Source organism: Bos javanicus, chromosome 7 (assembly GCF_032452875.1).
Source record: "Bos javanicus breed banteng chromosome 7, ARS-OSU_banteng_1.0, whole genome shotgun sequence".
In the NCBI taxonomy this organism is placed as follows: domain Eukaryota; kingdom Metazoa; phylum Chordata; class Mammalia; order Artiodactyla; family Bovidae; genus Bos; species Bos javanicus.
Window position 1 is genome coordinate 15,371,011 of NC_083874.1, and position 26,401 is coordinate 15,397,411.

Consider the following 26,401-nt stretch of genomic DNA (forward strand, 5'->3'; position numbering starts at 1 on the left):
ACAGTGGTTTCTTGAGCACCACTGTGTATCAGGCTGTGGGAACACAGCCATGAGTTGGATAGCCCACACACATATCCACTTGGAGCCCCCAGTCAGCAGGGGCATCAACCACATGAGTGGTCAATAATGTTGACCACTATAATGTTGAGGATTATCCCTGAAGGTCCTGGGTAGCATCTGGGGGCGGGCCGTAACAGAGTGACTTCTCCATTCCTGATGAAGAACCAGCAGGGCACAGTTTGGGGCACTCACTCCCCTGGCGCTGGGAGCCTCGCTCCAGCATCTGATTGTGATGTGATAAAGGCTGTGACTGAAGAGGGGCAGCCGTTGCGGCCCCTCCCCAGCTGAAGATCAAGCAGCCAGGAGAGAGAGGGGCAGAGCAAGTCAGCTTTGGTAACCCTACCCTACTCCCCAGACCTCTACCATCTTGGGAAACAGGAGCCCAGAGGTTTAGGAAGATGCTGACTTAACTGGTCAGGGCACCCCAGTTTGGCTGACATGGCTGAAAGGCACATTCCATATTATTCCTTGAAGAAACTGTTTTCTTTCTTCAATGGTGTTACTGTTGTAAGTATGTCACAACCCGGACCCTGGGGCTTTGCAGCCCTTCCTCCATGGCTGGCTCCTTCAAAGACAGAAATAAGTTGATCCAAATTCGCTGGCATCCGGATCTGTGGTCCCCAGGGACTCACTCAGGAGGGATGTAGGGCAGACGGACGAGGAGCAGGATGCACTGGGAACAGGCGTTGCTTCCACCAACCCAGAGCTGCTAAATCAAGCAGAATTGTGTACTCCGGGGTGCCTGGGGGTCAATGGTGGAAGAACTCAGCTCTTAGGCAAACCCTGCAGAAAATGAAAGTTGTTTGGAAAGGCAGGAAAGAATGGTTCTGCTCTCGGTCTTTTACATTTTTCAAACCATTTTTTTTTTTCTTACTACAAAGTAACCCATGGGACTTCCTTGATGGTCCAGTGGTTAAGATTCTGTGCTCCCAATACAGGGGGCACAGGTTTGATCCCTGGTCTGGGAACTAGATCTCACATGCCACAACTAAGACCCGGGGCAAACAAACAAACAAACAAAAAGTAACCTGAAATGTGCACTGCTGAAGCAGTCACTGCTTTCAGTAGTAAGACTGTATGAGGAAAGGTTGCCAGAAAAGAGAAGGAAATTAAATATTACTCCTACTCTCTTCACCTGCGTGGCATCATTTTGATGGGAATTAAACAAGATAACGCATTTAAAAGGCTGATACCTGTCATGGGAACATGGCTCAATAAATATCATTATTATAGCCTTCCAGACCTTTCTATGTACCTTTAAAAACAGCAACACAAACGTGGTATGTGACTGCTTTAGCATCTTCATTTTTTTTTTCTCTTTTGAAAAATTGTAAATTTTTCCTCCTTTTAAATAGACTTCTTTTTAGAGAACTTTTAGGTTCACAGCAAAATCGAACAGAAGGTACCAAGACTTCCCACGTAAGCCCTGCCCCCCACACACGCACAGCCTCCTTTCCTGTCAACATTCCAAATCAGAGTGGTCCATTTGTTATAATGAATCTACATGGATATCAGGGGCTTCCCAGGTGGCACAGTGGTAAAGAATCTGCCTACCAATTCAGGAGATGCAAGAGTTCTATCCCTGGGTCGGGATCGCCTGGAGGAGGAAATGGCAACCCACTCCAGTATTCTTGTCTGAAAATTTCCATGGACAGAGGAGCCTGGCGCGTTAGAGTCTACCAGGTTGCAAAGAGTCGGACACGACTGAGCATGCAGGCAAGACATTGATATCACTATAACCTTGTACACTGTACATTGTTTTCTCTTTTGGCCATGCCTTCTGGCTTGCAGGATCTTAGGTCCCCAACCAGGGATCGAACCTATGCCCCCTGCAGTGCAAGCATGGAGTCCTAACTACTGAACTGCCAGGGACTTCCTGGTGTACATTCTATGGCTTTTCACAAGTGTATCTACCATGTCAGCATCGTATGAATAGTCTCATTGCCCTAAAAATCCTCTGTGCTTCACCTGTCACCCCGCCTCCCCCCAGCCCCTGGCAACTACTGATCTTTCTTCTGTCTTCATAGTTTTGCCTTTTCCAGAATGTCATATACTTGGAATCATAAAGCATGTAGCCTTTTCAGATTGGCTTCTTCCATTCAGCAATATGCCTGTAAGTTTCCTCTATGTCTTTTCCTGGCTTGACAGCTCATGCTTTTTTTAGTGCCAATAGTCCATTGTCTGGATGTACCATAGTTTATTTATCCATTCATATGCTGAAGGCCATCTTGGTGGCTTCCAAGTTTTGGCAGCTACGGATAAAGCTGCTAGAAACATCCATGTGCAGGTTTTTATGTGAACATAAGTTTTCAACTCTGTTAGATAAATACCAAGGACTATGACTGCTGACAATCTTTTTTTTTTAAACATAGGCCTTAAAAACATCTTTGTGTATCAATAAACATTCTCCTACAACAGAAGTCGGTGAAGTACAATGTTGTAAATAGATAAAATTTATTTGTAAATAAAATAAATTTGTTTATGAATTGTGTATGGCTGGGCTTGCCAGGTGGCTCAGCAGTAAAGAACCCTCCTGCAACGCAGGAGCCACATGAAACGTGGGTTCGATCCCTGGGTTGGGAAGATCCCCTGGAGGTGGGCATGGCAATCCAGTTCAGTATTCTTGCCTGGAGAATCCCACGGACAGAGGAGCCTGGCAGCTACAGTCCATGGGGTCGCAAAAAGTCAGACACAATTGAAGTGACTGAGCACGCACGCACACACGTGTATGGTTGCAATCCGATACACTGGCTGAGTCATTTCAACTGAGAATGTATGGCCTGCAAAGCTCACAATATTGGGGACTTTTCAAAAAAAATGTGCCACCCTCTGTCTTACAAGCATCATTTAAAATAACAGTCTAGGATCCCATTGCAAGGCGGTACCATGATTCACCTACCCAATCTGTATTATTGGTTGCTTCAATTATTTCCAAGATTTTTCCCTGGTTCTGAGGCTCATCATATGTAACTATTTTTCCTAGGTTGAATGTCCAGAAATGGAATTTCTGGGTAAAAAGTTTTACCACAAAACCTTGACGGTTTTAAATACCAATTACAAAATATCGTCCTGCCCTTTCCCTCAAAAAAAGGCTGTTGCTTGGCAGCAGCATATGGAAAGTTTCTCTACATCCTCACCAACTCTGGGCATTATGAGTTTTGAAATGTTTCTGCTGATTTTATGGGCCTTTGTTGCCTCCTCCAGGAGTTTGATTTGTATACAACTAACAGATTGCTTTCCCCTGTTTTCTGTTCTAAAGCTCTCTGGCATGATCCTCATTGGTCTGAGCATCTATGTGAATTTCAGAGGGGCTGTCCTGACCAAGGTCCTTGGGCGGTCCTCTGCGTACCTGTTTCATGTTGGCTACCTGTGCCTGGTGATGGGCAGCGTCACGGTGCTGCTTGGCTTCGCCAGGTGGCATGGAGCAGCCAAGGAAAGCAGAGGCACCCTCTTGTTTGTAAGTTGCATCTGCAGACAGACCCCACAACTCCTCCGTCATGTCTGAATCCTTCCTTGCAGGTGTTCTAAACTCCTTTGATGTTTCCTATTTTATAGTGTGTATGGTGTCTTTTAAAGAACACCAGATGCAAACATCTTTTTCTTTTTTTAATAACTTTAAAAAGTTATTTATTTATGGCTGTGTTCGGTCTTCATTGCTGCGTGCAGTCTCTCTAGTGGCAAGCAGGGGGCTACTCTTTGTTGCAGGGTTCAGGCTTGTCTTGTGGATGGAGGACAGGCTCTAGGACTAGAGGACAGGCTCTAGTCTTCAGAAGTTGATGCGTGTGGGCTCAGTAGTTGTGGTGCAGGGCTTAGTTGCTCTGAGGCATGTGGAATCTTCCTGGACCAGGGATTGAACCCGTGTCCCATGCACTGGCAAGCAGGTTCCTATCCACTGCACCACCACGGGAGTCCCATCTTTTTCTTTGTGATGGGTCTCACTTAGAACCCCTCCCCTACCCAAGTGCATAAATTATACCCTCCTAGGTTTTCTTCCCGTGATTTTAAGGCTTACTTTCTCACTCTTAGCTCTTTAGTCTTTGGGAGTTTGATTGTGTGTGTGTGGTGTGAGGTAGGGATCTGATTTCTTTTTTTTTTCCTAGTTGTGTGACATACTATTGCACTTACCGCCTGGCCCATCCAGTCCTCCTCTGTCTTTGCTAGTTTCCATTACGCTCAGGTCTGTTCTGTGCACACTGCTCTGTTCTTTTGGCCCATGTATATGCCCCCCATGAATACAACACTATAGTAATTGCCATGCAGCACAAGTACATGGTCAGATGCATGGAGTATGACTATTTTGAGCATGATCAGCAGATCACATCACAGATTTTACATGTCTTGCTCTTTCTCACACGTAGCCTCGGCCAAATGTCTCCCCAGCATCCAGCTCCCAGAGTCCCCATTCCCACTTCTCTTACAATCTTGTCTGAATTGATCATCCCATTTTAAGTTGAATCTGTCTCCACATCTTTTTTGTTTTGTTTTTAAACAAGCATTCTCTCTCTCTCTCTTTTTTTTTTTTTTGGCTCTGTCTGGTCTTGGTTGGGGTAGGTAGGATCTTTCCTTGTGGCCCAAGGGCTTTTCTAGTTGGAGCACAGCATTTTCGCTGCTCTGCACTGTGTAGGATCTTAGTGCCCAGACAAGGGATCAAACTGGCATCCTTTGCATCGAAGGCAGATTCTTCACCACTGGACCACCAGGAAAGCCCCTGCCTCTGGCATCTTCCCCTACTGTGTTGCTGCAAAATTCCAGTGGTTTTGATTTAGAGGTTTCAAGGCAATCCTTGCTCTAGCTATCTCCCAGAAAGTCAACATCCCCCACTCTTAAAGAATCCATCCTCACTCTCTACCTCCCTGAATATCTATCATCTCTAGTTTTCTTGATTACTTCATTCAACAAGTATTTATTGAACTAGTCCTTTGCCTGCAATATTTCATTTTCTCTTCTATAGGATGTTGTTGTTGTTCAGTCGCTCAGTCGTGTTCGTGTCCAACCTTTGGCAACCCTGTGGACTGCAGCACCCCAGACTTCCCTGTCCTTCACTATCTCCTGGAGTTTGCTCAAACTCATGTCCATCGAGTTGGTAGTGCCATCCAACCATTTAATCCTCTGTCACCCACTTCTCCTCCTGCCGTCAGTCTTTCCAAGCATCAGGGTCTTTTCCAGTGAGTTGGTTCTTCGCATCAGGTGGCTAAAGTATTGGAGTTTCAGCTTCAGCATCAGTCCTTCCAATGAATATCCACGGTTGATTTCCTTCAGGATAGACTGGTTTGATCTTGCAGTCCAAAGGACTCTCAAGAGTCTTCTCCAGTATCACAGTTCAAAAACATCAATTCTTCAGGGCTCAGTTTTCTTTATGGTCCAACTCTCACATCCATACATGACTACTGGAAAAACCATAGCTTTGACTATACAGATCTTTGTCTGCAAAGTGATGTCTCTGCTTTTTAATATGCTGTCTAGGATGCATACAGGATCAATAGCATGGGGGGCACTTTTTGCTTTTTTAGCCTTAAAGCCCAGCATATGGTGATGGAACTTGCTCCCCCTGCAGTGGAATCAGGGAGTTTTAATCACTGGATCTCCAGGGAAGTCCCTGTGGGCACTATTTTATCCATAGTTTAACTTGGAGGAATCAAAGAGTCTTCTCTCTCACACCACAGTCCAACCCACTGGCAAGTTCAGTCGACTTTACCCTCAGCCTTGGGTCCATCCAAATCCTCTTGAGACCTCATCCACAAAAGTAAAGTCCTTTTGATGGCATTGGGAGCCACAGCGGGATCTGAGCAGAGTTGTGCCCTGACAGATGTGCCCTCTGGTGGCTGTGGAGGGAACACCATGAGGGGAGGACCAGAGTGGAAGGACTGTGTTTGTCCTGATGGGAGATAGTCGGGGCTTATGGCACCCCACTCCAGTACTCTTGCCTGGAAAATCCCATGGACGGAGGAGCCTGGTAGGCTACAGTCCATGGGGTCGCTAAGAGTCGGACACAACTGAGCGACTTCACTTTCACTTTTCGCTCTTATGCATTGGAGAAGGAAATGGCAACCCACTCCAGTGTTCTTGCCTTGAGAGTCCCGGGGACAGGGGAGCCTGGTGGGCTGCCGTCTATGGGGTCGCACAGAGTCGGACACGACTGAAGCGACTTAGCAGCAGCAGCAGCAGACCCAGTGGGGCCCTGGTGGGCATTAGAAGTGGGTAGATTCAGGACAGATTCTGAAGAAGTCACCAGTAGGACTTTTCGATGCCTGGCTGTCTTCTGGATGCCTCACTTACCCAGAGGTTGGGAAATACTATTGCTGTTTTTCAGTTGTATCTGACTCTACGACCCCATGGACTACAGCACACCAGGCTTCCCTGTCCTTCACCATCTCCCGGAGTTTGCTCAAACTCATGTCCATTGAGTTGGTGATGCCATCCAACCATCTCATCCTCTCTCGCCCCCTTCCCCTCTTGCCCTCAATTTTTCCCAGCATCAGAATCTTTTCCAATGAGTCGGCTCTTCGAAATCAGGTGGCCAAAGTGTTGGAGCTTCAGCTTCAGCATCAGTCCTTCCAATGAGTATTCAGGGTTGATTTCCTTAGGATTGACTGGTTTGATCTCCTGCTGTCCAAGGGACTGATAATAATAATAGGCATAGGTAGAAATAGATGAAGGGAGACCAGGAGCTGACCGTTCTTGGACACCCCTTCCCCTCACAGTATTTTCCACTGTTTCCCACCAGGCATGTGAATTTCAGCGGAAACATGAGGCAGCATATGTTGATATTTTCTCCCTGGCACTCATCCACCTGTCATCTGGCATCTCCCCTTCAGTCTTATCACCCCTCACCCCCAATTTACATATCAGATTTATTGTCCCTGCTTCTTCTCCCAGCAACTTTTCCTTTTTTGGCCACAAAGCATAGGTTGTGGGATTTTAGTGCCCTGACCAGGGATTGAACCTGGGCCCTTGGCAGTGAAAGCATGGAGTTCTAACCACTGGACCGCTGGGGAATGCCCTCCTGCCTCTGTTCTCTGTCCCCACTGTCCCTCCTGCTTTTCTATCCCTCCCTGCTCTCTGGACTTCCTAGATGGGTGCTAGTGCTAAGGAACCACACTGCCAATGCAGGAAATGCAGGAGACTCAGGTTCGATCCCCTGGAGGAGGGCATGGCAACCCGCTGCAGTATTCTTGCCTGGAGAATCCCATGCACAGAGGAGCCTGGCGGGGTATAGTCCATGGGGTTGCAAAGAGTTGGACACAACTGAAGTGACTTAGCATGTACTCAGGACCTGCTGTCTGCACACACAGTCAGAAGTCCCCTCTTAGGGCTCTGGGACTCCCAGAAAGTGCTGGACATGAAATGGGGTTCTAGCTATTAGCTCTTAAGAATACCCCACTGCCAGCATCCTGGATAACATCCAGGAAAATGACACAAGGAAGAAATAAAATCCCCCTCTAAACCCTCCCACCCTGCTACCCCCACCACCCACCCCACCTCCCACCCCACCACCACCCAACCCCAGTTTTTCAAACTGAAGAGGCTACAGGGAGGCCTCGGGGTGGGGGTGGAAGGACTTCCAGCAGGCTCCCAGCCTCCACCCCGCGCCCCGCTCTGTGTCTTCCAGTGTTTCTTGGTCATGGTCATCATTCTCATTGTGCAAATCACGGCTGCCACGGTGGTCCTTGCCTTCTTCCCGGTTGTAAGTACAGGACGGCTTCTCCCACTCCACATTAAAAATAGATGGAATCAATAGAGCCCCGTCCCCTCCCCTCCGCGGGCCCCACCCCCACCCCGTCCCCGCCAGGCACCCACGCCCTCCAAGATCTGGTGAAGGTGGGAGACTGAGTCTCTAGAGATGGGGTGAAAAAGCCAAAAACCTCAGCCCTCTCCGCCAAGGCTGTCCTCAAAAAACCTGCTGGGCTAATCTGACCTCTCTCCTGCATTTGCGGTGAGGCTTGTGGGGGATGGTAATGGGAAACGCCGTGAAAACTGTTGCGGTTTTGAAATGAATTCAAAATAGAGGGCTGTTTAGCAATATCCATCAAAATGGCAAAGCACGGATTTGACCCAACCATCTGGTCTCTAGGAATTATCCAAGGATATGCTTGTTTGTGGGCAGCATGACATACATATACCAGGATGTGCAAAAGGTCGCTTCTGTCCTAGTGGAGCATCAGTTTGGGGGGAGGGGGATTATAATTTATAATAATCCAGACAAGGAAGCCTGATGCAGCTGGAAAGAAGGAAGGAGGAGGCTCTATGTACAGGAGACGGTACATTCTCCAGAACGTAGTCTTGTTTACCTCCGGCGAGGCCCACCCTGAGACAAGGATTTGAAGGCTCCTGGTTTGAGTGATGATCCCAAGAAGCACCAGTAGGGGGCATGAGGAGTGAGGCAGGGAAGGGAATGAAGACCCTGAAAGCTTACACGGTACAACTGGGATCAGTCCTGGTTGGGACGCAAAGAGCACGCAACTATTTTCCCCACCCAAGGGGCGAGGGAGCTGCAGTATTGATCCACCACCTCTCATCAGTCATTAAGGGCTGCTCCCAGAGCGCATGCGTACTGAGGCCACGTAGAGACCCTCAGTCGTTGGCAGCGGGAAGTCAGGCTCCCGGACACAGAAATAAGCGAAGCCCCCGGGATTTGAGCAGACTACCAAGAGCCGCTAATGTTCTTGTTGGAAACAGCCGGACGCCGAATACTGAGAGTAGCCGGATGCCAAACAGTGAGAGAGAGTAGTATGAAGCAAGGAGAATAATAAGGAGAGTAGTCTTTGCTTTGACACGCATAGTATATCTCTTTGGGGACACAGGAAACTGTAACCCCGTGATGGAGTGGGAGAAACTTGTCGGCTGGGAGAAAAAAGTGGGAGGGAGACTTTTCATGATTTACCGTCTGTGCTTTGTGAATTTTGAACCATGCGATTATTTTACCTCTTCGGGGGGAAAAAAAAGGTTTTAAATTTAAACCTCTATTCAAACACACACACGCACACACACACACGCACACACGCACACGCACACAGAGAATTAAAGTCGCGCCTTTTGTGCAGAGAGAGATGCAGTTGCTAAAGATGATTTTCAAGTCCCTAATCGAATTGCAACCCAGTCGGGGGCGTAGCGGGCGAGTGGGCGATTCAAAAGAGCAGATGATTCAAAACGGTTTGCGAGGATGAACGCAGCCAGATGAGCTGGGCTCCACACCCACGCTCTTACTTGTGTCCCTCTGGGGGGTGGGGGGCAGGCCCGACGGTAGCCCGAGTTCTTCCTCCCCCAGCGCAGACCCTTGGCTGGTGGAGGGGCCAGGAAGGAAGCAGACGGGAAGTCCCCTTCCCCGCCCCGACCCTGAGTCCCCAAGAAACCTCCCCAAATGGGCTCCTTGCTGTTTTCTGTGCTCACCGCTCCCCGTTTCATCGCTGAGGTTCGAGAAGTGGCCCTGGAGCACAACTTCGTGACCCTGAGGAAGAATTACAGAGGTTACAAGGAGCCAGATGACTATTCCATGCGATGGAATTTGGTCATGGAGAAGGTGAGATTCACATTTTTTAAAAAAATTTTTGTGATAGACACATAACATAAATTTACCGTCTTAACCGTTTTTAAGTGCTCAGTTTGGTGGCATTAAGCACATTCACATGGTTGTGCAACCATCGCCAGCCTGCCTCTCCACAACTGAAACTGTCCCCTTTAACCGCAAAGGCTCCTCTCCCTCCCTCAGCCCCGGGCAGCCACTGCTCTCCATTCTACAATGCTCTAGGAATATGACTCCTTTCAGTTCAGTTCAGTTCAGTTCAGTTGCTCAGTCATGTCCGACTCTTTGTGACCCCACGGACTGCAGCACACCAGGCCTCCCTGACCATCATCAACTCCTGGAGTTCACTCAAACTCATGTCCATTGAGTCGGTGATACCATCCAACCATCTCAACCTCTGTCGTCTCCTTCTCCTCCCGCCTTCAATCTTTCCCAGCATCAGTGTCTTTTCAAATGAGTCAGTTCTTCACATCAGGTGGCCAAAGTACTGACTGGAGTTTCAGCTTTAGCATCATTCCTTCCAAAGAAAACCCAGGACTGATTTCCTTTAGGATGGACTGGTTGGATCTCCTTGCAGTCCAAGGGACTCTCAAGAGTCTAGGGACCTCATATGGGCTTGGTAAAGAATCTGCCTGCAATGCAGGAGATACAGGTTCTATCTCTGGGTCAGGAAGATCCCCTGGAGGAGGAAATGGCCACCCACTCCAGTATTCTTGCCTGGAGAATCCCATGGACAGATGAGCTTGGCAGGCTACAGTCCATAGTGTTGCAAAGAGTCAGACATGACTGAGCAACTGAGGATGCTCAGACACAGGGACGTTGTCTAAGTGGAATCATGCAGTACTTGTCTTTTTGTGTCTGCCTTATTTCACTAAGCATTCTCCAGGTTCATCCATGGTATAGCAGGTGTCAGAATTTCCTTCCTTTTTAAGTCTGAATAATATTCCTTTGTATGGGTGGACTGTATTTTATTTATCCATTTTTCTGTCCATGGACAGGGGCTTCCCAGGTGGCACTAGTGGTAACTCCTGCCAATGCAGGAGACATAAGAGACGAGAGTTTGATCCCCAGGTCAAGAAGATCCTCTGGAGGGGGCACAGCAACCCACTCAAGTGTTCTTGCCTGGAGAATCCTATGGACAGAGAAGCCTGGTGGGCTACAGTCCATGGGGCTGCAGAGAGTTGGACACGACTGAAGCAACTTAGCAGTACACACACACTGTCAATGGACACTTGGGTTTACAGGTGTACAAATATCTCTCCGAGTCTCTGTTTTCCATTCTTTTAGGTGTATGTCCAGAAATGGAATTGCTGGATCATCTGATAATTCTACTTTTAATTTTTTTGAGGAACGTTCATACTGATTTCCACAGCAACTGCCCATTTTATATTCCCGTCAGCAGGGTGTGAGGTGTTAGGATTTATTTCCTTTTTTAATATATATTTATTTATTTGGCCACATGGGGTCTTCATTGCGGTATTTGGGATCTTTCATTGTGATGAGCAAACTTCTCTCCAGTTGTGGTGCACAGGATCAATAGTTGAGGCGCTGCGGCTTAGTTGCCCCATGGCATGTGGGATCAGAGTTCCCCAGCCAGGGATCGAACCTGCGTCCCCTGCCTTGGAAGGCAGATTCTTAATCACTGGACCACCGGGGAAGTCCCCAGGATTTATTTCTTTAGTCTTGGTGTTTAAAGAGCAGGACCGGCCTCCACGTGTCATCTAAGCTTTTGAGGCAGATAGTTGAGAAGGGTCTGTGAGGCCAGGAAGCATATGAAAGGGAAAAGCCATCGCCTGTTTGTAGGAATGTTTTCTGTCTGAGTTTGGGGCCCAGGAACTGGTATGGGGTCAAGTTCAGGCTCTGGAGGCGTCACATGATGGGTAGGGGACTTGCCTGCATCCCTGTTTTGGCTTCTCAAGTTTGAGATGGCGGAAAGTACCTCTCATTCATTCATACAGTCCTTCCACTAATCCTTTTAAATTTAAGTAGTTAATTCACAATTTTGTGTTTGTTTCTGGTATATAGCAAAGTGACTCAGTTATACAGACATAGTTTTTTCATATTCTCTTCCATTATAGTTTATTACAAAACACTGAATACAGTTCTCTGTGCTATACAGTAGGTCCTTGTGTTTGTCTATTTTATATATAGCAGTGTGTATCTGCTAATCCCAAAACTCCTAATTTATCCCTCCTCTGATAACCATAAGTTTGTTTTCTATATCTATATTTATCTGTTTTGTAAGTTCATTTGTATTATTTTTTCTTTAGATTCCACATATAAGCAATGTCATATAATACTTGCCTTTCTCTGACTTGCTTTGCTTAGTATGATAATCTCTAGGTCCATCCATATTTCTGCAAATGGCAGTATTTCATTCTTTTTATGGCTAAGTAGTATTCCATCGTATATATGTAGCACATCTTCTTTATCCATTCCTCTGTCTATGGACATTTAGGTGCCTGTCCTTCCATGAATCTTTGTTGAACACTTATTGTGTGCTGGGCAGTGTTCAAGGATCTAGGGACAAAGTAGGGTGCAAAACAAAAATCCTTTGCTCTGTGTTACTGACACTTGGGTAGGGAGACAGACAAGAAACCACTAAGTCAAGACTGGTGTCAGGAGTGCTAAGTGTTATGAAGAAACCCAGGCAGGGAAAGAGAGAGGATTTTGTTTCCTCTTAGATACTAGTTGCCAGCTATTTTTAACACACAGTGGATGGCCTGCCCTAGTCCTTTATAGTTAGTTAGGGATCATTGATGAGTCCTAGCCAATGAGAAGTAATATGAGTCACTTCCTGGCCAAATTATGTAATTGTCAGTGCAGGGCTCTCTAGACCTTTCTTATCCTTCTGCTCCAATAGTGGAACCATCTGGATGGTGACTGCTTCACCAGCCTGAGTCCCTGAGAGATTTTGGTAAGTGGAGTTCACCTGCCAGGTTAGGATGAGCATGTCATGTGAGTGAGAGAGGAACTGCTAAGATTGAAGACCTGTCTGGATACAGGGCTGGAGACCTGAATGAAGTGAGGGAGTAAGTCATGCAGGTAGTTGAGGGAACAGCACTCCACACGTAGCCATCTAAAGACTCTGAGGCTGACGCTTACTAAGTGTGCTTAAGAAACAGAGAGAAATGGAAAAGGAAATACCAACCCCCTCCAGTATTCTTGCCTGGGAAATCCCATGGACAGAGGAGGCTGGTGGGTGGTAGTTGATGGGGTCACAAGAGTCAGACACGACTGAAGCAGATAAATCACCACCACCCTCATCTTGTCTCATCCCCTTTGCTTAGCAAAAACCAAACAATAAAAATAAACAGTCAATATTAAAAAAAGAAAAAGACAGAAAGGAGGGACTTCCCTGATGGCACAGTGGATAGGAATTTGCCTGCCAATGCAGGGGACACGGGTACAATCTCTAATTTGGGAAGATTCCACATGCCAAGGGGCGACTAAGCCCATGCACCACAACTGCTGAGACCTCGCTCTAGAGCCTGTGAGCTGCAACTACTGAAGCCTTCGAGCCGAGAGCCTTTGCTGTGCAGCAGAAAAAACCACTGTGATGAGAAGCCCGTGCACCGCAACGAAGAGTAACCCCCACTTGTCGCAAGTAGAGAAAAGCCCACGTGCAGCCATGAAGACCCAACACAGCCATAAATAAATAAATAATTTTTTAAAAAAGAAACAGAAGACCAATATGCAGCTGGGTGAGTTCAAGTGACCTAGCAGGGAGATGAGAAGGTGATGGGGAGGATCATGCAGGGCCCCATGGGCCATGGTGAAGAGTTTAGCTTTTACCTCAAGTAAGGTGACAGTCGTGGAGGGTTCTGAGCCATGATGGAGTGAGAAAGGGCAGTGTTTAACACAGGCCCTGGAATAATGCGACTGCCTGCTCTAAACAGTAGCCATGGTGACTGTGATTTCTATTGTTTGGATTATTTCGATATTTGAAAAGGAGTCTTCAAGTGTTTATTCTCCTCTCTGCAGCTCAAGTGCTGTGGAGTGAAGAACTACACAGATTTTTCTGGCTCCTCCTTTGAAAGGGTGACAGGTCACACCTACCCCCGGTGCTGCTGTAAATCCCCAGGGACCGTGGACTGCGATGGACACAACGTGTCTGCAGACGTCATCCACCAGGAGGTAACTGGAGATTTTGAAGAAACTGCCTGCAATGCAGGAGACCCAGGTTCAATCCCCGAGTCAGGAAGATCCCCTGGAGGAGGACATGGCAACCCACTCCAGTATTCTCACCTGGAAAATCCCATGGATAGAGGAGCCTGATGGGCTACGCTCCATGGGATTGCAAGTCGGACACAACTGATCAACTGAGCACCCACACAACACAGGCATCACCTAGGTAGACCTTGAGGGCCAGAGACTTTTTTTGGCTACACTGAGGGGCTAGCTGGATCTTACTTCCCTGACCAGGGATTGAACCCTCAGCAGTGAAAGCAGAGTCCTAACTATCTGACCTGACTGCCAGGGAATTCCTCCTGTTGACTTCTATAAAAATTGTGTTGGGTGAACTTTCCTGGCAGTATAGTGGTCAAGACTCTGCACTTCCACTGCAGGGGGCAAGGGTTCCCTTCTTGGTCAAGGGACTGAGATCCCACATGCAGTGGGTGAGGCAAAAAAAAAAAAAAGTAAAAAAATTAAATAAATTACTTTGTGAAAAAAATCTGACCTATAGGGGTTGATGGGGCCTTGGAATCCACCAGGGCTTCCCTGGTAGCTCAGCTGGTAAAGAATCCGCCTGCAATGCAGGAGACCTGGGTTCTATCCCTGGGTTGGGAAGATCCCCTGGAGAAGGGAAAGGCTACCCATTCCAGTATTCTGGCCTGGAGAATTCCAGGGACTGTACAGTCCATGAGGTTGCAAAGAGTCAGATGCGACCCAGTGACTTTCACTTCACTTTGGAATCCACTAGTCTCTAACCAGGTCCTTCCTACTTTGATGCTTGTTTCCCCAGGGCTGTTTCCCCAAGCTCCTGAAAATAACCAAGACTCAGAGCGCCAACCTGAGTGGGGGCTGTCTGGGGACAGCAGTGATGCAGGTAAGTTCCAGCTCCTCTGGGACACACCGAGGTCTTTTAATTTACTGTGTGCCAAGCACTGTTTGGGACACTGAGACACAGCAGTGACAAAAGACAGAAATGGTTGTTAAACCTAGTCTCCTACCTCATTTATAAGACAGCTGCATAAAGCAACAGTCATAAAACTGTACTTATATGAAGATTTAATTTACATGTAATTTACATGACAAGAGTAACACAAAGCATGTTGGAGAAAACACAACTATATAGGAGTTTTTGTATGGTACTGATTCATTTAGTATTAATCCAAACTAGATTATGAATAGTTAAGATGTCCATCATACTCCCCAGGGCAACAACTAAGAAAATAATTTTAAAATATAATAAAAACAAGAAGGGAATTAAAATGGTGCACTAGAAAATATCCAGCAGACGGGGACTTCTCTGGTGGTCCAGTGGTTAAGAATCTGCCTTCCATTGCAGGGGAGGTGAGTTTGATTCCTGGTTGGGGAACTAGGATCTCACATACTTTGGGGCAACTAAGCCCAGTCCCCACAATTACAGAAGCCTGAATGTTGCAGTGAAGAGCCTGCATTCTGCAACTAAGACCCAACACAGCTAAACAAATAAATATTTTAAAAAGAAAACATCCAACAGAACAGAAGGCTGTGATGAATAAATAAAAGAAGAGCAACAAAAAAGGCAAATAGAAAACATAGCAAAGTGGCTGACATAATCCTACTTTCTTGGCAATTACGTTAAATGTAAAGGAGTCAAACCACTTAACCATACACTTTAGAAAGGTGAATTGTATGATAAATGAATTACATCTCAATAAACCTGTTAATTAGAAAAAATGTCCATCCCCTTGAGCCCTGGAAGTTTTTCTCACATTTTCCCCATGTTGATTTTTCATGCCTCTGCTCAGTCCCTTCAGTCATGTCTGACTCTTTGCGACTCAATGGACTGTAGCCCACCAGGCTCCTCTGTCCATGGGATTCTCCCAGCAAGAATACTGAAGTGGGTTGCCATTTCCTTCTCCAGGAGATCTTCCTGACCCAGAGATCGAACCTGTATCTCTTGCGTCTCCTGTATTGGCAGGCAGATTCTTTACCTACTGAGCCACCTGGGAAGCTTCACGTGAAACTGTTTTTCTGCAGATTACCACCAGCCAAGATATGGATTATGTTCTTTGCAGCCAAAGATGGAGGAGCTCTATAGTCAGCAAAAACAAGACCATGGCTTGTGGCTGACTGTGGCTCAGACCATGAACTCCTTATTGCCAAATTCAGACTTAAATTGAAGAAAGTAGGGAAAACCACTAGACCATTCAGGTATGACCTAAATCAAATTCCTTATGATTATACAGTGGAAGTGAGAAATAGATTTAAGGGACTAGATCTGATAAATAGAGTGCCTGATGAACTATGGAATGAGGTTCGTGACATTGTACAGGAGACAGGGATCAAGACCATCTCCATGGAAAAGAAACGCAAAAAAGCAAAATGGCTGTCTGGGGAGGCCTTTCAAATAGCTGTGAAAAGAAGAGAAGTGAAAAGCAAAGGAGAAAAGGAAAGATATAAACATCTGAATGCAGAGTTCCAAAGAATAGCAAGAAGAGATAAGAAAGCCTTCTTCAGCGATCAATGCAAAGAAATAGAGGAAAACAACAGAATGGGAAAGACTAGGGATCTCTTCAAGAAAATCAGAGATACCAAGAGAACATTTCATGCAAAGATGGGCTCGATAAAGGACAGAAATGGTATGGACCTAACAGAAGCAGAAGATATTAAGAAGAGATGGCAAGAATACACAGAAGAACTGTACAAAAAAAGATATTCACGACCCAGATAATCACGATGGTGTGATCACTGACCTAGAGCCAGACATCCTGGAATGTGAAGTCAAGTGGGCCTTAGAAAGCATCACTACGAACAAAGCTAGTGGAGGTGATGGAATTCCAGTTGAGCTATTCCAAATCCTGAAAGATGATGCTGTGAAAGTGCTGCACTCAATATGTCAGCAAATTTGGAAAACTCAGCAGTGGCCACAGGACTGGAAAAGGTCAGTTTTCATTCCAATCCCAAAGAAAGGCAATGCCAAAGAATGCTCAAACTACCGCACAATTGCACTCATCTCACACGCTAGTAAAGTAATGCTCAAAATTCTCCAAGCCAGGCTTCAGCAATATGTGAACCGTGAACTTCCTGATGTTCAAGCTGGTTTTAGAAAAGGCAGAGGAACCAGAGATCAAATTGCCAACATCCGCTGGATCATGGAAAAAGCAAGAGAATTCCAGAAAAACATCTATTTCTGCTTTATTGACTATGCCAAAGCCTTTGACTGTGTGGATCACAATAAACTGTGGAAAATTCTGAAAGAGATGGGAATACCAGACCACCTGATCTGCCTCTTGAGAAATCTGTATGCAGGTCAGGAAGCAACAGTTAGAACTGGACATGGAACAACAGACTGGTTCCAAATAGGAAAAGGAGTTCGTCAAGGCTGCATATTGTCACCCTGTTTATTTAACTTCTATGCAGAGTACATCATGAGAAACGCTGGACTGGAAGAAACACAAGCTGGAATCAAGATTGCCGGGAGAAATATCAATAACCTCAGATATGCAAATGACACCACCCTTATGGCAGAAAGTGAAGAGGAACTAAAAAGCCTCTTGATGAAAGTGAAAGTGGAGAGTGAAAAAGTTGGCTTAAAGCTCAACATTCAGAAAACGAAAATCATGGCATCCGGTCCCATCACTTCATGGCAAATAGATGGGGAAACAGTGGAAACAGTGTCAGACTTCATTTTTCTGGGCTCCAAAATCACTGCAGATGCTGACTGCAGCCATGAAGTTAAAAGACGCTTACTCCTTGGAAGGAAAGTTATGACCAACCTAGATAGCATATTCAAAAGCAGAGACGTTACTTTGCCAACAAAGGTCCATCTAGTCAAGGCTATGGTTTTTCCAGTGGTCATGTATGGATGTGAGAGTTGGACTGTGAAGAAAGCTGAGTGCCGAAGAATTGATGCTTTTGAACTGTGGTGTTGGAGAAGACTCGAGAGTCCCTTGGACTGCAAGCAGATCCAACCAGTCCATTCTGAAGGAGATCAGCCCTGGGATTTCTTTGGAAGGAATGATGCTAAAGCTGAAACTCCAGTACTTTGGCCACCTCATGCGAAGAGTTGACTCATTGGAAAAGAATCTGATGCTGGGAGGGATTGGGGGCAGGAGGAGAAGGGGACGACAGAGGATGAGATGGCTGGATGGCATCACCGACTTGATGGACGTGAGTCTCAGTGAACTCCAGGAGTTGGTGATGGACAGGGAGGCCTGGCGTGCTGTGATTCATGGGGTCGCAAAGAGTCAGACACGACTGAGCAACTGATCTGATCTGACCTGAAGATGTGGATGAGTCTCATCTGTCTGATTCGTATTTTTAAATGGATTTTTTTTTCATTGTACACATTTATATTGAATATTTGTTTGCACACTATATCACACTATCCTCCCCAGGGAAGTCAAAACAGTCAAGATCCTAGCAAGAAACAGAATTCAGCCCCCACAGTCATTTAAAATATATAAATATATATATGACTTTTCCCTTACTTTTATTCATTTATTTGTTTGTTTTTGGTTGTGCTGAGTCTTTGTTGCTGTGCATAGGCCTTCTCTAGTTACAGCGAGCAGGGGCTACTCTTCCTTGTAGCGCACGGGCTTCTAGTTCCAGGGGCTTCTCTTTTTGCGGAGCATGGGCTCTAGGCACACAGGCTTCAGTGGTTGCAGCTCTCAGGCTCTAGAGCAAGGACTCAGTAGTTTTGGTGCACAGGCTTAGATGCTCTGTGGCCTGTGGGATCTTCCCAGACGAGGGAATGAACCCATGTCCCCTGCATTGGCGGGCGTATTCTTAACCACTGGACCACCAGGGAAGTCCTACAGGGTCCTTTTACGACATTTTTAGGGTCAGGGAGCTAAGATCCCACATGCCTTGTGGCCAAAAAACCAAAACATAAAACGGAAGCAGTATTGTGACAAATTCAGCAAAGACTTAAAAAAAGTGGTCCACATTAAAAAAAAAAAACTTAAAAAATAAAAGTTTTCAGGGGCCCCTTGTGGAAGTATCAGCAGGGTTAAGGAGAATGAGGGCTAGCCACATAGGAAGGTTTTACTTTTCCTATGCCTGAAGGGGTAGGGAGAGCAAGAGTCAAGGAAAAGGAGCCATCTACCCACAACTGTGATCTTGCAGAGCTCAGGGTGGGCAGAAGAGAGGAGGGAGTGGGGGAAAGAATACTCCAACCTTTCTTTCTGTTCAGCCATCTCCTATTGGTACTTCCTATTGGCCAAACTTAACAGGAATTTAGGGAGCAGGTGTGTGTGTGTGTGTGAGTCACTCAGTCGTGTCCGACTCTTTGCGACCCTCGGGAGCAGGGGATTCTGGGAAATGTCGTTTTCAGGACCCAGGGGGTGAACAAAAGAGGGTGGAGATGAGATCTGGGGGGAACAAAGGGAGAATGACTGACGGGCATCACAAATCGCCTCCTCCTTCTACCTTCTGGTGAGATTTATTGTGGTAACAGTCCAAATTCCCTCCACCGTGGCCCTGAGAGTCCCTCTGCTGTCTGTCACACCCTGCCCTGACCTTTCTAAATCACGATGTATCTCCGTGTATTAAATTTGATGTGGGTTCCAGAGATGCCTCATGTTGGTTCAGTGTTTCTTCACCCATTTCAGCTGCCAGGAATTCTTGCCACCTTGCTGCTGTTCATCAAGCTGGGCTGAAAGACCTGGGGAGAACAGGACCCCTGAGCCCCACTGGCTGCTGGAAGGAGATGTGGTCTCAGTTTCTCTGTGGCACTCCCTGCGTCTGGAAAGGAGATTGATAATAAAAGATTTGGGAAATCCTCCTCATCTTGACTCCTTTCTCCTTCATTTTATTTTTCATCTCAGCTGACAGCGGTTGTAATTCTAAGTACCTGAATGGGATGACGTGGCTTCCTGCCATTGAAACGGTCCTGTTTTGTGAATTACTTTGTGAGGAGCCTCCCTGGTGGTCTAGTGGTTAGGACCCTGCACTTCCACTTCAGGGGGCATGGGTTCAGGGAACTAAGGTCTTGCAAATCACATGATGTGGCCAAAAAAGAAGGTTAAAAAAAATTACTTTGTGAGAAAAATCTAAAATTCTCATGAAAAAGAATCCTCTAGACCCTTAGCCAGTTTCAACCATCACCAAGAGTTCAATAGTGTTTCATTAAACTTTTTTTCCCCTTGATGAGGTTTTTTTTTTTAAAAAATATTTATTTGTTTATTTGGCTGTGTGGGATCTTGGTTGTGGCACATGTGATCTCCAATCTTTGCTGCAGCATTCAGGATCTTTAGCTGAGGCATGTGAGATCTAGTTCCCTGAGCAGAAATCAAACCTGGCCCTCCTGCATTGAAAGAACAGCGTCTTAGCCACTGGACCACCAGGGAAGTCCCTGACAAAGTATTCTGTTTTACTTTTGAAGTTTGTAGCTTATTTATTTATGTTTACATGTATTTAAAATTTTAAATTACTTAATTTATGGCTGTTCTGGGTCTTTGCTGCCACAAGTGGGCTTTCTCTAGTTGAGGTGAGTAGAGGCTGCTTTCCGGTTGTGGTCCGTGGGCTTCTCATTGGGGTGGCTTCCCTTGTTGCAGAGCGTGGGATCTGGAGCCCATGGGCTTCAATCATTGCAGTGCGTGGGCTCAGTAGTTGTGGCCCACAGGCTTCGTTGCCCCTCAGCATGTGGAATCTTCCCAGATCAGGGATTGAACCCGTGTCCCCTTCATTGGCAGGTGAATTCTTAACCACTAGACCACCAGGGAAGTCCCTGATAAAGTATTTTAAAACAAATCCCAATGTCATTTCCCCTTTTCGTATTCCAGTACACATCTCTAATTCCAGTATACCCTCAAAATTCATAGGAAGAAACCTAATCCCCAATGTGATGGTATTAGAAGATGTGGTCTTTGGAAGGTCATTCGGTCATGAGGATGGAGACCTCAGAAGTGGGATTATTATCGTTTAGTTGCTAAGTCGTCTCCAAATCTTTTGTGACCCCATGGATTGTAGCCCACCAGGCTCCTTTGTCCATGGGGTTTCCCAGGCAAGAATACTGGAGTGGGTTGCCATTACCTTCTCCAGGGGACATTCCTGACCGAGGGATGGAACCTGCATCTCCTGCTTTGGCAGGCGGATTCTTTACCACTGAGCCACCAGGGAATAGGATTAGTGCCCTTGTAAAAGAGACTCTAGAGAGCTCCCTCCAGAGAAAAAACAGCCACCTATGAATCAAGAAACTGGTCCACACCAGACCCTCAGTCTGCTGGTGCCCTGATCATGAACTTCCCAGCCTTCAGAACTGTGAGAAAGAAATGTCTGTTGTTTATAAACCACTCAGGCTATTCTTTGACAGAACCCAAACAGACTAAGACAACACTCAAGACAACTAACAGTCCTTCCTTGACATCTCTCAAAACTCAGGTCATCACTCAATTTTTTGATTGGCTCAGAAATGTCTTTTTACACTCAGTTTCTTTTTTTTTTTATTTTTTATTTTTTTTTACACTCAGTTTCTTTGAATTAGGTCCAACCAGGTCCACACAGCATGTTTTTCATGTATCCTAAATTCCTTCTATCCTAATCCAGTAGTTATAGAATTGGAAAATGCATTCGAATACTCTGGGTCTTTTGTGTGTGTGCGTGTGCATGTGTGTGTGCATGCGTGTGCGTGTGTGTGCATGCGTGTGCATGTTTTGCCTGAGCTGGGTCTTCATTGCTTTGTGAGGGCTTTCTCTAATTGCAGCGAGCAGGCGTGTGTGGGCTTCTCATTGCGATGGCTTATCTTATGGAGCACAGTCTGTGGGCAAGTGGGTTTCAGTAGTGGTGCATGAGCTTAGTTGCTCCGAGGCATATGGGATCTTCCTGGATCAGGAATCAAACCCATGTCCCCTGCAATGGCAGGTGAATTCTTATCCAGTGAGCCACCTGGGAAGTACTAGGTATTCTGTTAAAGCACAAGTGTCTGAACCCCACCTTAGAGCTTCTGACTCAGGAGATCTGGCAGGAGGCCCAGGAATCTGCTTTTCTAACAGGTTCCCAGGCCACGCTGCTGGTATGGGTGATGTACTTTTGAGAACCACTGCTCTGCATTCTCCCTCCTCTCCCCACCCCCTTGAGGCAGGAAAAGTGTGGAATATTGGGGAATACCACACCTTCTGGATTTGGGGCTTGCTTCTCTGTGGTCCCCTTATCTTGTTCCTCTTGCCCCATATTTCCTGTTCATCACTTGTTCTCAGCCCTGGCTTTACTTTAGAACCCCTGGAGAGGGGACTTCCCTGGCTGGCCAGTGGTTAAGAATCCATGCTTTCACTGCAGGGGGCATAGGTTCGATCCCTGGTCAGGGAAGTAAGATCCTGCATGCTTCCTGGTGTCGCCAAAAAAGTAAGGAAAGAAAAAAAAAAATGAAGAACTGCCTGGGAGCTTTAATGAAATATCAGAGCCTGCACCACATCTCACTATCTCCTGATTTAATCTGTCTGGGTTGTGGCCTGGGCATGGAGACTGTTTCATTTACCCAGCTGACTGCAAGGGGTGGTCATGATCATAGCTGAGAATAAACCGAGTTTCATCCAAAGGTCATAGTGACCTGAATCAGTTTTTTCACTGAGGATTGCAAAATGGTTTATCCAATTCTTCCATCTTTCTTTTGGAGGGATCTTAAGGAGGGTAAAGTGGACACTTGTCAAAATTGCTATGTGGCAATCATCTCCCACATCTGGCAGGACCATTCCTAGTTGCCCCTCACCCCCCCACCCCAAACCTACCCACTTCTCGGATTTCTGTCTGTAAACCAGAGGCACCACATGATCCCAGGGGCCAATCAGCACCTTCCATTGGTCTGACTGCAGTCATTGGTTCAGGCATGGACGTGGGACCCAAGCTGGCTAATGAGACTTGGTTTTGGGACTTTGAATACCCAGTGACCATGGTTGTGGGGGAGAACACCTTGTTCACAGGAAACTACCTCTTGGGGGCAAGAGATGGCGTAAAGAATCCTGAGACAGGACGCAAGTCCTGGCTGACACTTGGGCTCTGCTGCGGATGCACTTAAAAAATATCTGCGGAGTGTCTGCTGTGTGTCAGAAATGAACTGTTCTTAAAGTAGAACAGTAAAAGAGTTAAAGATACAGAGAACAAACAGATGGTTGCCAGAGGGGAGAATGTGGGAGAGGGGGAAGAATAGGCAAGGGAGGTTGAGAGGTATAAATTTCCAGTTGCAAAATAAATGAATCAGGGGCTTGAAATGTACAGTGTGGGGAATATAGGCAATAACTGTGTAATATCTCTATATGGTGACAGACGGTAGCTAGACATATCTGGTAATCATTTTGCAATGTACAGAAATATCAAACCACTATGTTCTGTAACAGGAAGTAACATGGTGTTGTGGGTCAATTATACTTCAAAAACAAATGGAATTCTCTCGCAGTCCAGTGGTTAGGACTTAGTGTTTTCACTGCCCAAGTTTAATCCCTGGTTTGGGAACTAAGTTTCCTTGTGGCTCAACTGGTAAAGAATCCACCTGCAATGCTTGAGACCTGGGTTCGATCCCTGGGTTGGAAAGATCCCCTGGAGAAGCAAAAGGCTACCCACTCCAGTATTCTGGCTTGGAGAATTCCATGGACTGTATAGTCCATGGGGTTGCAAAGAGTCAGACACGACTGAGCGACTTCCACTCACTTAACTTTGGGAACTAAGATCCTGTAAGTTGTGCCATATGCCCCCAAAAAACAAAATCATAGAAAAACAGATAAAATTTGTGCTTATCAAAAGTAGGGCATGGGGGGAGGGGAAATTGGACAGAGGCAGTCAAAAAACTACAAACTCCCAATTATAAGATAAAAAGAACTAGGGTTGCAATGTACAACACAATACATATAATTTGGGCTTCCCTGGTGGCTCAGTGGTCAAGAATTCACCTGACAATGCAGGAGACACGGATTTGATCCCTGATCCGGGAAGATCCCACATGCCATGAAGCAACTAAGCCCGTGAGTCACAACTATTGAGCCTGTGCTCTAGAGCCCAGGAACCAATCTATTGGACTGAAGCCCACAACTACTGAACCACAACCACTCTATATTTTAAAAAGGATTTCCTATGTTCTGTGGGGAAGGAAGATTGTAGCCAAGTCAAAGTGAAGTGGGTACCTTGGGGACCTAATACTGGTGACAGGTATCTGAGGTGGGGGCGGTCTTGTGAGACTGAGCCCTTAAACTGTGGGGTCTGCACTGACTCTGAACCACGACTACTGAAGCCCACATGCCGTGGAGCCTGAGTGCCACAAGGAGCGGTATCAGTGTGAGAAGCCAGTGCACGCAACCGAGAGTTCCCCCCGCCGCCCTTGCTGCAACTAGAGAAAAATCAGTGCAGCGACAAAGACCCAGCACAGCCAAAAGTAAATCAATTTAAAAAATTACTTTAAAATATAATTAACTTTGCTGTATGTTATATATGAAAATCAGTAAAAGTAAATCCTGAGTTTGCATCACGAGGAAAAAACATTTTTTCCTAGTTCTTTACCTTTGTATTTATATGAGATAACTTCCCTGACGGCTCAGACAGTAAAGAATCTGCCTGCAATGTGGGAGACCTGGGTTTGATCCCTGGATTGGGAAGATCCCCTGGAGAAGGGAATGGCAATCCACTCCATTGTAGACAGAGGCAATCAACTATAGACAGAGGCTACAGTCCATGAGTCTCAAAGAGTCAGACATGACTGAGCGACTAACACTTTGCCTTTTTTGATGGATATTCACTAAACTTACTTGGCAATCATTTCATGATGTATGTAAGTCAAATCATTATGTTATATACCTTAAATTTATACAGAGCTGTATGTCAATAAATGGAAAGAAAAAAACCTTTTTTTTTTTTTTTTTTTACAGTTTTTACTGTTTCTACTCACAAACGTGGAGGTTTTCCATACCAGGACTTTTTATTGCCTCATGCAAGCCAGGTGGCATGTGGGATCTTAGTTCCACTACCGGGGATCAAACCCTTGTCCCCAGCATTGGAAGGTGGATTCTCAACCACTGATGACCAGGAAAGTCCCACGAAACTCTTTAGTTACTATTAATATACCAAGCCTATAACTCAGATGCGAGTGACAGTGGGTGATTAACTCAGTCTCCAGCCCCTTTTCTCTCTGGAGCTCCCTCCCAGGACCTGAAGCTGATGGTTGTTGTTCAGTCACTAAGTCGTGTCCAACTCTTCATGGACTGCAGCATGCCAGGCTTCCCTGTCCTTCACTATCTTCCAGAGTTTGCTCAAATTCATGTCCATTGAGTTCGTGATGTTATCTAACCATCTCATCCTCTGCTGCCTCCTTCTCCCCTTGCCCTCAATTTTCCCCAGCATCAAGGGTCTTTTCCCATAAGTCAGCTCTTCGAATCAGGTGCCTTCAGTTTCAGTCCTTCCAATGAATATTCAGGATTGATTTCCTTCAGGATTGGTTGGTTTGATCTCCTTGCAGTCCAAGGGACTCTAAGAGTCTTCTCTAGCGCTACAATTTAAAAGTATCAGTTCTCTGGTGCTCAGCCTTTATGGTCCAACTCTCACATCCATACATAACTACTGGAAAAACCATAGCTTTGACTATATGGACCTTTGTCAGCAAAGTGATGTTTCTGCTTTTTAATATGCTGTCTAGTTTTGTCATAGTTTTCCTGCCAAGAAGCAAGCGTCTTTTAGTTTCATGGCTACAGTCACAGTTTGTGATTTTGGAACCTGAGCAAAGAAACTCTGTCACTGCTTCCACTTTTTCCCCTTCTACTTGACATACAGTGATGGTTCCAAACCATCATAGGCTGATGGTTCCAAATCTCTAATCATGGTTTGGTCTTTCTGGTGATCAGCCCTATACTGAAGCTACTTATGGGCCCCAGCCTAGGCTGTCTTCTTATTAGTACACAAAAGATGCTTATCACTCCAGAAATTCCAAGGGTTTTTAGGAGCTCTGTGCCAAGAACCAGGAACAAAGACCTAATATTTCCTTTTTATTGTGTCAGACAGGAAAGAGTTGGATGTGGAAGTAAAAAATTCAAAAATTCCTGCCTCTGAGGTGCAGATATTATAGTGAAGGAGATACAATTTAAGCGAGTAAACTGTATAGTATTTTAGATTCTAGGGGCTGTAGGGAGAAGGACACAGGGAAAGGGACATCAGGAATTCTGGGGGAGGGACTTCCCTGTGGTCCAGTGGCTAAGACTGTGTTCTCCCAATGTGGGGGCTCAGATCCAACCCCTGGTCAGGGAACTAGATCCCATATCCTGCAATTAAGAGTTTTCATACTGCAACTAAAGATACGGCATGCTGCAACTAAGACCTAACACATCGTCCTCCTTACCCTCTATACCAAGGTGGTGAAACTAGATGGGCCCCGGGGTGAAGAAGTTCTCTCCTGTGTACAGAAAGTCCATAATAGTGTTGACTAAAAAATTAATCACAAGCCGAAAGTAGAGAATGTTTTATTTGGTGGAAATGTTTAGGAATCGAACCAGGGTCTCTGCATTGCAGGCGGATTCTTTACCAACTGAGCTATCAGGGAAGCCCTGGAGGAGCTTAAGACAAAAAAAATACGGGCTCAGAACCAGGCAAAGCAAGATGACTGACGAAAGTAAACCAGGAAGAAATGTACCGTAAAAAGTGACTCAAACTACCACGAGGGCGTGACTCTGATCTCGCCTGTGTGTCTGATAGGGACAA

General features: G+C 46.0%; 1 protein-coding gene across 2 annotated transcripts; it reads left to right on the top strand.

The window, feature by feature from the left end:
- The first annotated feature begins 324 nt into the window (after positions 1 to 324).
- Positions 325 to 19,521, top strand: TSPAN16 (tetraspanin 16). Of its 2 annotated transcripts, XM_061422211.1 has the most exons (7): positions 325 to 567; positions 3,320 to 3,517; positions 7,670 to 7,744; positions 9,470 to 9,577; positions 13,565 to 13,717; positions 14,547 to 14,630; positions 19,345 to 19,521. In XM_061422211.1, the coding sequence occupies exons 1-7, from the start codon at positions 499 to 501 to the stop codon at positions 19,390 to 19,392; spliced, it is 735 nt and encodes a 244-aa protein (XP_061278195.1). In that variant the 5' UTR covers positions 325 to 498; the 3' UTR covers positions 19,393 to 19,521. The 2 variants fall into 2 exon arrangements, with proteins under 2 accessions (XP_061278195.1, XP_061278196.1); XM_061422212.1 differs by lacking the exon at positions 3,320 to 3,517 and having other exon boundaries at positions 329 to 567.
- The last annotated feature ends 6,880 nt before the right edge of the window (positions 19,522 to 26,401 follow it).